Source organism: Meriones unguiculatus, chromosome 14 (assembly GCF_030254825.1).
Source record: "Meriones unguiculatus strain TT.TT164.6M chromosome 14, Bangor_MerUng_6.1, whole genome shotgun sequence".
Taxonomy (NCBI): domain Eukaryota; kingdom Metazoa; phylum Chordata; class Mammalia; order Rodentia; family Muridae; genus Meriones; species Meriones unguiculatus.
This window is the reverse complement of record NC_083361.1, coordinates 70,306,761-70,319,973: the sequence shown is the minus strand read 5'-3', so window position 1 is coordinate 70,319,973 and position 13,213 is coordinate 70,306,761. Positions and strand designations below refer to the sequence as shown.

Below are 13,213 nucleotides of genomic sequence, written 5' to 3'. Positions count from 1 at the left end.
ATAATCTGGTGAGATGCAGTGTGAGGCGTGTATACAGGAAAACTCTTTGATCGGGAGGGAAAACAAATCATATTGTTGACTATGTTGGCAAAGATGGGCGGTCAAAAGGAAAATTGACACAAGTAACTCATGAAGTTTAAAAACAAAGACACAAAACCCAACGGCTGGAGAGCGCGTGCACACGTGGGCCTGTCTGCACTGACAAACTGTTATTCAAATATCTTTGGCAAAACTCAGGGAAAACAGAGGCACTCGGGGGGTGGGGGGGACGTAAAAGCATGCTGAGGAAGGCCGTGTACAGTTGATTAAAAACAGGATTTCCCGGGCCTGTGAAACTAACGCTCCAGGCCAAGCGCAACACAGGGGCTGGGTAGCAGAACAGGGTCTGAGGGCACCAGGAGTTTATGGTCATGGGGTAAACTAAGCAGGCTGTATCTGGGGGCGGGAGAGGTGGCTCAGAGGACCTGCGCTCCACTCCTAGCGCCCACGTGACAGCTTACAATTAGGTCTAACACACTCTCCTGACCCCCACAGGCACCAGGCACACACACACAGTGCACAGATACCTACGCAGACAAAACTACAGCATATGCAGAAAACAAAGCAAAAGGACTAAGACTGTCCATGGCTGTGATCATAACCTCTTTCTTTTGGCCATGAACATTTGTGCTTTCTCCCGCTCTTCCTCCTGGTCATACTTGATGATTTTCCACCTTTTCATTAAAACAAACAAACGAAAACTTGCTTGGTATCTGGTTTTTATTTTTTGTAGTTAACTTTCGCCCTATCCGTCTTTTCCTACCCGCACTGATTTCTTTTATTCTTAATTATGTGTCTGCATGTGTCTGTGAGAAGGTGCTGCAGAGGCCCTCAGAAGCCAGAGGCATGGGATCGGATCCCTAGAGCTGAACTTAAAGCAGAGTTAACATGGCCCCGCGGATTGAACTGCATTCCTCTGCAGGAGCAGGGCTCCACGTCAGCCCCCCCCCCCCGTCACCTCCCCAGCCCCCACAGGAAGCAGCACCTGCCACATGGAGGGCTTTAATTGGCTGTTTCCCAGCTTTGGACTCTGGGATGTCCCTGCTTTCTCTCAACGCTGATTTCCTGCTAACTCTGCTTGAGACATAGCCACATGTCACAGGTACGGAATGCAGAGTTCTGTCACTTATATGGAGTAATATGTAATTCTACTTTTTATTAAAAATCTTCTTCAAATGAAGAAGTGATTTCACATTTTAAAAGGAGATTTGTTTTTATTTTATATAAATGACTGTTTTCCCTGTGTGTGTGCCTGCTACTCTGGGAAGCCAGAAGAGGGCACTGGCTCCCCAGCAACCAAAGTTACAAGATGGTTGTGGGCCACCAGGTAGGTGCTGAGAAGCAAATCCTGGTCTCTGAAAGAGCAGCCAGTGCTCTTACATGCTGCGCTGTCTCTCCAGCCCAAAGCTCACATGTTTTTGAGAATCCAAACATTTGGAATTTGGATGCTATCTTCCCTGTGATTATTGTGATCTATGAATCGACTTTGAGAAACTTTTCCCCATGAATCCTTTCATAATTGCACCCAAAGCATCTGGAAAGAACGAGCATTTCTATTGGGGAATGCATGCATCTACTTGCTTATAGTCAAAGTTATTAATATTTTGTTCAAATCTTCCCTGAGCCTATGAGAACCTTTGCTCCATCTGCTACTTACAACAGAGGTGCATGTGTTGGAGGGAGGGGTAGCCTCTCTGACTTTAATCCATTCTCCTGTATTCCTGGCAATTTTTACCTTACAAATTTAGAAGCTGTGTCACGTGGTACAAACTGATTTAGAACTCTGTCTGATACTTTTCTGGTAAGCCACACTGGGTTCATCTTTTTATAATTTTTCAAAAACAGCTCTTTTGGAGGGATTTGGGGAAAGTTAGAGAGGTCATGGATATGATTAAGATACATGGATGAAATTGTCAAAAAACACATTAAAATGACAGTTTTAAAAGAAAGTGTTTTTTTCCATTTAATGCATTTTTTGTATCATGTACTTGGATGTTAGCATCACTTAGTTAGCATTTCGTGGGTTATTTTTCCCACTACTTTGTCATTTTCATGTCGTCTTTCACATGAGCCTAATTTCTCCCATGAAGTCCTTTACGTAGTTCTGTAACATGACACACAGTCACAGAGCTACATGCTGTTCTGTGCTATACTAAAGCATAGATATCATTTTGTGTTTCTGTCACTATCTGTCATTTCTGGAGGAAAAACACACAGCAGGAGTAAACAAGAGGGACCTCAGCCCATCGGCTCAACCTTCAGCTGCCTGGGCAGAGATGAAGGCCTTCCTGAGAAAAACACCCCTGTCCGTCCTATCGGTTATCAGAGTGTTGTAATTTCCCAGGATGCTATGCTAAGGGGAAAGAGCCAGGGAAGCCCTGGTGCCCAGCTGAGGAGGAACCTGTTTCCCAGGAAGCAACTTCACACCATCTGACAACCTCAGATCCACCTGAAGCAGAAACGAGGTCAAGGGTGAGGCCACACCCTGGCCAGCACTGCCTAGTACACACCTCTTGCTCCCGAGTGAAATCTGAGACTCATTTCACACAGAATTTTAGCATGTTTCTCTTCTTAATGCAAACATAGCTACACTGACTAAACTGCTTTCCCTTGCTTGCCACTCTTACCCGTCTACACTCAATAAACCACTTTCCCCTGCTCCTCACTGTCACCCATCTCTTCACCTGGCTTGTTGAGAACAGGTGTCTGAGCCTAGCTTGCCAGGGCTTCAGGAGTCCAGGCCTGGATTCTAAAAAACAATAGCACAACTCCTGATGGCTGCTTTTAAGTTTACCATCTGAACTGAATAATGCAGTTGGTAAGTAAGCTATATACATCCTCTTCTTATATACTAGGAAATTTAAAAATCAACTTCACATGTGTCAATGATATTAAAATGTTCATACGGTTTTCGATTTACAGAAATTTGTTTTTCAAAATGAAACACAAAATAGCTTTTTCGTCTTAGGGTCTTAACATTTCTAGAAATTGTAATCCTCCTGGGTGGAAAACAGGGGGGACTTCCCAGAGGAAGGCTGGACAGGTCCAACAGACATTAAAGGGAATATCCCCTCAGGCCACTGCCCGGAGCTGGGCTTTCCCCAACCGTGGATGTGAGCCACACCCAGGCCTCCCTCTCTGGATTTGCGAGTCTGATTATTGGACTCTGCTCAAAGGGCCCAAGACCAAGGGTGGGGAGCTGAGCACTGAACCCGGCCTGCACAAGAGCTACTCTCCCGGCAGATGACCGGGGGACAGGAGAAGGGGCAGTTCTGCAGTCCACCGCTGGCATGTTATAGTCTTTCATTGCTGTGCCGACCCAGGAACGCTCTTCTAAACTGTGTCATCTGCATACATGATTCTGGATGCTTCCCTCTATCATAGCCGACAAGACGACAAATTAGCTCGTACGAGTTCACCGTGTCGGTTCTAATGGCAGGGAAGCGTTTGCTGTGCAGCTGCTAAGACATATAGGAACAGCATCCTAGATTCCCAAAAGGTAAACAGTTGCTATGTATCGGAAAATCCTTGTCCCGGAAACAATTGACTCTCCAAGATCTGTGAGCACCGTTAGTAACGTTGGCCCTGGAGGCCCTCCTTTGTTGCATTCTATCTTCTGGCCACTAGAGGGAACTAGTTGGCCACATCCCAGTCCCTTCCTCAGCAAGCCCGGACTGGACATGGGTCAACAAGGGACCTGACTTCAGCTAGGAAGCATGACGTCCTGCCTTCCAGGTTATATGCCCCATGCTTGTATTTGAACATCCTGTATTTCCACGTAATATTCTTACAGTAGGAGGTTCTCTTGCGTGGTGAAGAGAGCTCATTTTTAAGTGTTTACATGTTCAAATAGCCTTACCTTTTCCATGTCCAGAAATTCTTCATCTAGCTTCGTTCCTTCGGCACCACTTATTTTTTCACTAAAGAGCTGCAAAAACAAACACAGATGCTTTCACTGTACAATGATTCTCTACATTTCTTTCACTGAAATGATTAAAATAAAATAAAAAATCTTGTAATTATCTTAGTTCTGGTTGGCATTGTTTTGTTTTTAAACCATACCCTTTATGGAAACTATCAGGGACCAACAAGATGGCAAGGCGCTTGCCAGGCAGTCCAGACAACCTGAGTTCTCGTCCTGAAACCCATGTAGAGGTGGAAGGAGAACCAACTCCACAAGGTTGTTCCCAGACCCCTGCATGTGCACTGTGACATCTCACATACACACACACACGCACACCAAATAAAAGGCCATGGAAAGATGCACATTTCTCATTTGTTCAAGCTTCACTATTCACCAATCCTCATCAGGTGTCACACAGTAGTTCTAACGTAAGTGGTGGCAAGACAGCTTGGACACAAGGGTAGACACAAGTTAGTGCCCAAACAGCTGGAATGTAAGGGACAGGCGATTACAGCAACTTACCGCCACTAGGACCACATACAAATCCTTACCAAAGCATCAACTGGTAGACTCCCGGGGCTGCTTAAAAAACATCTTATTTTTTAATATTAGTCTGCAGTGTTAAAGGCAAGTCATTCAGACCTGTTTCCTAGAATACTTGGCATGAGCTTGCTTTTTAAGGACAGGCAACATTTCAGTGTGCAGCACTGGGGGAAAAGGTCCGCTAGGATGTGACAATATTTTTAGAAAGGAAAAAATAGAGGTAGGAACGGAAAGAGTGGTTTGCTACTGAGCCCAGATCTGTTTCGAGGCTGTGTGTACGTTAGGAGCCGCATCTCTACCCGCTGAATGCTAACTGCAGGGCTGTGCAAACGTGCACACACAAACACATGCACACACACCACACCAGTGTGAGCACCAAAAAATGCATCCAGGTAATTAGAGGCCGATGTGTGCACCGAACAGCAAGGAGTTTCATTCCGTTGTAGAGAGTGCTCAAGGAAGAATGGAAGAAAATGAGCGCCGAGGAGGCGGCAGAGGCCTCCTCAGACTCCGGGACCAACACAACTGCTCAGAAAAGCCTTTCAGAAGAGCAACTCAGGCCCCAAGGGATTTGGCTTCGTGAGCAAGGAGAATGGACTTCAGTAACAAAGTGTGTTAAATCGTTTTCTTTAGAAAGCATTCAGTTGTGATTTATTTATGGCTTTAAAGCATTAATATGTATATAAATGTCCCAGTAAGCGCTGGGAAAAGGACTGCGGCTTCGGTCTTACGGCTTGCACTGTTACTATCATGCACACACTGTCACTGTGGAATGTGGGACAGGGGGCGGGGTTAAACAGAGACAGGGTTTAACTTAAATCAGAGATGTGATACAGGATTCCCTGAAGAGAGTGGCTACAAAGATGGCCAGCATTCTCCATCGTGCCTGGATCCTACTGCCCCACCACCAGGCTGGCCCTGTGGCCAGCTAGAAAGAGGCCTGTGTGCTGCTACCCACTTTCCTGAAACCCTCTTGCCTGTGGACAAGCCCTGCTAGGCAGAGAAGTGAGCAGTGACCGTCACAGACGGCCACTCGCTCTCCAGAACCACAGCCACCCTGACGACCCACAGCTGAGGGAGCATGCGCAAGAACCTCAAGCCACACCCCAAGCCCAGGAAGGACGTCCAATAATCCGTGTTGCTTTAAGCCACTGAGCCTGAGGTCCTCAAGAGAATCCACCTGCCAGTTCTCACTGTTCAAGCTGAGGACAGAGGTCAAAGAGGCTCACCCCAGGCCTTAATATGAGACATGACCCTCAAAGAAACACCGGAGACTACGCTCTATGCCAAACGCAGTGAGGAGCTAAATCACCCAGAGCACCCTTCCGAACTCTTAGGAGTGATACCCTGAGCCTCTCCTGGGAGTTACACATTCTCTGGCCTTCTCTCTTGCTGCCATGGGAGACGGTAAAAATGGCTGCCACGCTGTATAGCTCTGCCCACTGAGAAACAGGATTTCCACCCTCCACTTGCTTTAGTCAACAGAACGGACTGTACACTGTGCTGTGAGACTACTGACCTCTGTTCCTTCTCTGAGATCCACAAGGTCTGGGCTCACTTGTCAGAGAGTGAAAGGCCGCATGGGGAGACCATCACCGGTGGTCTACAGGGCCGGTGTGCTGCACGGCCAAAGATGACTGGCTTAGCTAGCTACAATCTCCTCCTTTGCCGGAACTAGAGAAGCCCACCCAGAGATCCTGATCCTGAAATACCTGTTGGAGAGCTACCTACTATTGAGAGTTAGATCAGAAACCTTCCATCTACAAGCTGCCTTGGTCACAGCGTTCTATGCCAGCAACAGGGAAACAACTAATACAGCCATTCACAGTCCGTCACCACTGAACGCCCTGCATACAGTCCCTGCTGGGAGCCAAGCACAGTGACCGACACCTGGGATGTAAGCACTCTAAAGATGGGTCAGCCAGCTAGCCGCTCTGTGAGGAAGCTCTCCTGGGCTCTCAAGGTTCACACTCATGCAAGCGTCACTCCTACACGAGGTGACCATATAAATTCCAAGTCAGGGCATTCCCTACGTTCTGGGTAAACAGAGATGACACCGTAAATATCAAAAACAAAACCAGAAAGAAAAAAAAAAGCATTGATTAGAAGCAGAGTAAGTCTCTTTCTGGTCCTGAAAAAGAATTCAGTCCCAGCCTGCTGATCGCAGCTAAGACCCCAGGCCCCCTGGGCATCTTGTCTGCACACAGGGGAAGAGGTGGCAGCAGGGACTCCACTGGATGAAGAGACCTAAGAGTGTGCGCAGAGTGAGAGTGTGGACTCCTGCTCTGCCTAAGGTCTGCAAGCAGAAAGGAAACGGGGGCTGGAAAAGGAATTCAGGTGCAAACCGTATCTGACGCAGCCCCACCTCTGTGGATTAGGTCGGGACCCAAAACATTGCCATGGGAGAGAAGCTACAGCTCTGTGTGAGGGGCTTGGGAATCTGGGGGGGGAGGGGGAGAGCACACCTGCCAGCTACCTAGAACACAGAGGGCTTTAGAGGTCAGAGGATACTTTCCCAACATTATCCTCAATCTAAATTCTGAGTAAATATAACACCAAGAAAGAGAGCCAGAAGGATTATCCAAAATAGGATGAATTCATTGCTAACAAAAGAGCTTTGTGGAACAAGGTGCTAGAAGCCTTACATTTGCTTGGGCCAAAACTGTTAGGTGGGAGAAAACTTCAATTAAAAAAAAAATCACACAAGATAACAGAACTTTAAAGACCTATCTTTAAAAGTTAGAAGTCTTAAAAGAAATAAAGTCTGGTTGTGAAAATCTCAATAAATGAGACTGTCTCACCCAGTCAGGGAGAACAGGCTGAGTGCATGTTATCACTTCAAGTCCGCCATCCAGGAAGGCCCGGCAGGAACTCAGGATGGGAACCTGAAGGCAGGAACTGAGGCAGAGAGGGTGGAGGAGTGCTGCTTACCAGCTTGTCCCTCATGGCTTGCTCAGCCTCCTTTCTCATATACCTCGGGACTAGCTGTGGCACTACACGAAGTGGGCTTAACGACAGGCCATCCTGATGGAAGCATTTTCTCAAAGGAGGTGCCCTCTTCCCCAGTAATCCCTTGTATCAATCTGACCAAAAAAAAAAAAAAAAAAAACCTAACCAGACACAACAGTGAACTCCAGATTGGGCATAGTAAGACCAAAACTAGTAAACAAAGTATTTAAGGGACTTATCAAAAACAAAAACATAAACAAACAAACAAAAGACAGAGCTCCATTTTCTAACCAAAGAGCTAGTCAGGACAGAGCAAGTGAAAGGCAGCTCCAAGATGAAAGGCACACACACACACACCCCGCCCCCGGGGAGGCATCAAAAAATCCATTCTTAAGAATAGGGAGTTTTGGTCCTGCAGTGGTGGCATGTACCTTTAATACACGCACTAGGGAGGCAGAGACAGGTGGATCTGAGTTCGAGACCAGCTTGGTCTACGGAGCAAGTTCCAGGACAGAAAGGGCTACACAGAGAATTTCTGTCTCAAAAAGACAAAACAAAAAAACAAAAGATGAACAGGTTTTTTTTTTCCTATTATACAAATATATAAGTCCTTCATTTTGAAAATATACTCAAGTTACTAAGAAAGATGAATATTAATCAATATCAAGATCTGAAAAGTAAAATCTCCAAGACTATTGTTGGGTGGGGCCGGTAGGGGCGCAGACAAGCCATGCAGCCATAAGTGGAGAGCAGATCTCCTCAGCAGCAGCCGCTGCAGGAGAGCAGGGAGGGTGGGCTTCCAAGAACTCAGACTGGGGAAAGCCGCAACTTCTCTTTAACATGAGAACAAAATAAAGACATCCACACCACCAGGGTCACTGTTGAAAATAATGTTAAAATGCTATTTCAAGGGAACAAAAAAACAGAACCAAGAGGGAAAGTGTGGTATACAAGAAGCAGGTGGGGAATGGAAGTGGACAAACTCTTGTGATAAAGTACTCACTGAAAATAAACAGGGAGAATCTCATGTCTGTGTTCATTCAAACCCCAGGTGATCATAAGGTAAGGACAAGGTAGAGCTGTGGGTGTGCCAGCACCCAAAGCTTGGGCTCTGAGCAGGTGTGACATGGCCACAACTTTAGACAATGGCAGAATGACATCTAAGAAGCATCTCGTCCTATAATTCACAGTTAACTAGAAACGCACAAAGCTATAAAGGAATAGCACTATGTGTGTTTTAATACAGGGTCCTTACCAATACATGGGTGAAGATCCAATGCATTTCAAGCCAGAGGAAACTAAGGAAAGGTGTGCAGATGAGAGCTAGGGAATGGCCAATAGAAACCACAAAATAAGATACTTACAGTCACTCCCAGTAGACCAACAATAATCATGGGTGTATTAAAGGATCAAGTAATAGAATGGATATTGTGGCTTTGTTGGTGGTGCTGGGAATCAAACCCAGGGCTGTGTGCAAATGAATGGATGTTTAAAGCTCAGCTACAAAATATTTCTAGAGTCACATCTAAAGCAAAACATGTAAGAATATTAAGAGCAAATAGATAAATATATACACACTGTGAAATCACTAACCAAAATAAAGCCTTTAATAATACCAGACAGGACATATTTTCCTGGGCAAAGTACTGTCTGGGATCTCAGGCTGCCAATAAAAGGAGCAACCATAAAACTCAGTCGTAATGATACTGCATCAACGAACAGCATAACACACACACACACACACACACACACACACACAGTACATGGGCTTGAAAAGCCAAGTTATCATTGATCAAATGTATGTATATACCTATGTGCCTTTTCAGTCAACAAATTTTAAAAATGTGCATTCTTGGGAGTATGGATAGAGCATGACAAAACTGACCATGCCCAGGTCACAATCAATATCATAGAGAATACGGCTATTTTGTTTGGGGGGTTGTTTGTTTTGTCTGTGTAGCACAAGTAGAGTGGGAATCAACAGTAAAAGTAAATATATAAGGACAAGAGTTTAGAATCCTGCCCCAGAACAGTAATTTGGGGGACTAAGGAGATAGCTCAGTTAGTAAAAACATGCTGTACAAAGACACAGACCTGACTTTGAACCCTCAGCACACATAGAAAAGCCAAGAGCACGCCTGCAGAAAGCCATGCGAAGCAGTGTGTGCCTGTGATGCCAACACCGGAAAGGCAAAAAGAACCCCTAGGGCTTGCTGGCCAGCCAGTGAGCAGAACTGGCAAGCTCCAGGCTGAGAGAGAGGTCCTCACTGATGGAGGGTGAATAAGGGAGACACCTGACAAAATCTCTGGCCTTTGCACAAGCACAAGTGCGCACGCGCACACACACACACACACACACACTCTCACATATGTCCCAACAGAATTGTAAACATCAGGGCTAGCATATAAGAGGGAGAGAGAGGCAAGGTATTCTCTATGAGTTCCAGGCCAGTCAAGATTACTTAGTGAGATATAAATTATAGACAGATGATAGATAGATGAGAGAAAGGTGATAGGTAGATGGATGGATGCATGGAGAGATAGATAGATAGATAGATAGATAGATAGATAGATAGATAGATAGATCAAAACCTGTGAAATGTAGCAAAAGCCATATTTAAAGGTCAAGAGATACCTTTAAAAACACTGAAAAAAAATCCTTCAACTTACTGCTTTAAACCAAACCAGTATCATTCAACCTAAATCAACAAAAATACTGTTCTGCAATCTAATGTTTCAAACTGATACAACATGTTTTATCTAATTGCTAAAGTTAAGGTGTCTGTCAAAAGGCAGCAATACAGTATGCTATAAACACCATGGTCAAGGCACAGCCACACAACACACCCAGAGACAAGTGCACTGCCTCGGCAGACAGGTGCAGAGCCTCCACTAGAAAGCAGATGGAATGAAGCAAATGTTGCCAGGAGGTGTCCACAAAGTTCCGGAAGACAGCCTAGAAGACTATAAGTATAACACCAGGGAGGAGGTAGCATTTCTGAGAGAAAAGCATAAACAAGGCCATGGCACGAACATATCTAGTACAGAGACAGCACTTTTAAAAAATTACTGACAAATTAAAGTGGTAGGATGGTCAGGTAGGCAGGTCACACAGGCAGGTCACACAGGGAGCAGGTCATACAGGGCAGGTCATACAGGGCAGGTCACACAGACAGGTCACACAGGGGACAGGTCACAGATAGGTCACACAGACAGGTCACACAGGCAGGTCACACAGGGGAAGGTCACACAGGGTACAGGTGACACAGGCAGGTCACACAGGGGACAGGTCACACAGGCAGGGGACAGGTCACACAGGCAGGGGACAGGTCACACAGGCAGGTTACACAGACAGGTCACACAGGGGACAGGTCACACAGGCAGGGGAAGATCACACAGACAGGGGACAGGTCACACAGGCAGGTCACACAGACAGGTCACACAAGTAGGTCACACAGGGGACAGGTCACACAGGCTGGTCACACAGGCAGGCAGGTCATGTGCTACTCCTAGCCATGAGCCAGGTGGACTTTAAGCAGGTAACTGCAGGAAGGGATCTTTCCAGAATGATCAGCCAAATGGATGTAGGGGAGGGACCAGACGAACAGGGAGACTCAAGAAATGACAAGAAACAGGAACCATAGGTAGAAACCTGTAAAGGGATGGTGTTGGAAGTCCAGCTTCTTCAGTGTCCCCACCACAAATCACACATCTGACTTGGGCTCTCTAGAGAAACCCTGTGAATCTGCCAACCATACCTACCACAGGAGGCCCCGGGGCCGTTGTCAGATGGAACCCTGTCCAGCTCTAACTCGGCAGCTCCAGTCATCTTAGAAATAGGAAAATGAAAACCAGCAGAGACTACAACAGAGAGCAGTGACAAGCTGTGAAAGAAATGTACCTGGGAAAACCAAAACTCATGCGTGGGGTTCCCATCCATATGCCGCAGTGGTTTAATGGTAAATCTTATCATAGCTTTCGCCACCCTCTGTGCATAATATGTTTTCAAGGAAATCTGGACTTCTCCATCTCTTCTGCTTTTGAAAGAAAAAACAAAGGTTTTGTTTTCATTTTGATATGGAGGGTGGGGATAGGGGAGGGGGTTGAGGCAGCAGATTCTGGGTCCAGAAGAGGACATTGGAGCCCCTAAAGCTGGAGTGCTGAGTGTGGGAGCTGGGACCTGAACCCAGGTCCTCAGTGAGAGCAGCATGCACTTTTGAAGACATAGTCATCTTCTCCAACCACTTCCTCACTTTTCAGAAAACAAACTAAATAGCAATAAAATCAAAATCTCAAAAATGTTTGAAAGACCAATTGGCTGGAGTAAAGCTCTGGGCTACATAAACTTAGGTCACGAGAAACAAAATTCAAAAGATTTCTTTACAAAAACATGTTCAGGGGCTTTAAAATGCTAATGGAAAGTGCTAGATGGACTTGACCGGGGTAGGTGTCTAATATAAAGATAACGCTCTGAGGCGCAGGGCTCTGGAGAGACTCCTCAGCCTCCCCGCAGTGTTCTCCCTCTCTAAGGCTCCTCTGTCTTTTCTTTCTGCCATTTAGCTGCCGTGTACTGCTTCATCAACTCGGAAGATACGGCAAGATTCAACAGCAGGGAAGGATGAACAAAGGGTGTATGTGAGCTTTTCAAGCTATAAATCTTAAACTATCCGTGGAGGCGTCAGAGCAGCGAAGGTTGGGGGGGTGTCAGGGATGGAAGGAATAACACTTCGGGAGGGGCAGCTGCAGGTGCTCCTCCTGTCTTGTAACACAGGATAGCAAGTGGGGGCAGAAAGCTCCAGCCTGGAATAAGCAGCCATCTCTCTCCCTCGTGAGGTAAAAGCAGAGCACACTGTAACCAAGGAAACCAGGATCTAAGAGGCCGAATTTCTGGGAAAAGGGAAAAGCATAAAGAAGTGACCCTGACAGGCTGTTCCCTTTCTCCTGGTGTTTGTAGTGAGTTCTTCCTGGTACAGAAGCTAGACATAAAGAAAACAGCACAAGGACACCAACAAAGGCTAAGGAGCTAGGCAGAGACTGTCACACTATCACAGTCATCAAGTGACTGGGGCTTAGGGTTGTCCAGTGAGCTACCATAGTAAAGATGCTGGAGAAAGAGGTAAATGTCCACAGAATTCATATGCCAAATCACTAGCATCCATGTGGCCATACTAGGATGCAGGGTCTTGAGGGATTAGTGAGTCAAGACTGGGTTCTGATTGTGTAGAAGCTCTTGGACTGGGACTAGTATCTTACGAGGAAAGCCTTCTCTCCAACCATAGCAGCACACAGAGAGCTGGCCATTTGTGAACCAGGAGTCAGACCCTGGCCAGATACTCCACCTGCCTGTGCTATGGACTCCACAGCCCACAGAACCCTGAGAAACAGATGTCTGTTTGAATCGCCCAATGTGTGATATTTTTGTTGCGACAGCCTACGTTTGCTAAAACGGCATCCAAATGGCCAATGAGCGTATGAAAATATTCCAGCTTTATTATTGTCATGTAAATACTTCAAACCACACCGTGACGAGATGCCACCACACTGCTATCAGGATGACTAAAATCATCAAAACATGTCAGCATGAGTGTTTCCTGAGATTAGTGGAGCAACCGGAATACTCAGGTGCCACTGGTAAGAGTACGCATGGCCTGAACAGCTTTGGGAAAAAGTTTGGCAGCATCTGTCAAAGATGAATATAAAAGTCACAGCGCCCTGTGATTCAGCAAGTCCCCTATTAGGTATTTATCAGGCAGAAATTCCTACATGTAAACACATACA

The 13,213-nt window shown here is 46.1% G+C and overlaps 1 protein-coding gene across 4 annotated transcripts in view; it reads right to left on the bottom strand.

The window, feature by feature from the left end:
• The window catches only part of Sh3gl3 (SH3 domain containing GRB2 like 3, endophilin A3), a 127,622-nt gene that overhangs the window by 46,075 nt on the left and 68,334 nt on the right, over positions 1-13,213 (bottom strand). For all 4 annotated transcript variants that reach the window (XM_060367460.1, XM_021660127.2, XM_060367461.1 and 1 more), the window contains one exon: positions 3,899-3,967. In XM_060367460.1, coding sequence (XP_060223443.1) covers positions 3,899-3,967 — 69 coding nt within the window. Of the gene's footprint in view, positions 1-3,898; positions 3,968-13,213 lie in introns of those variants that run through there.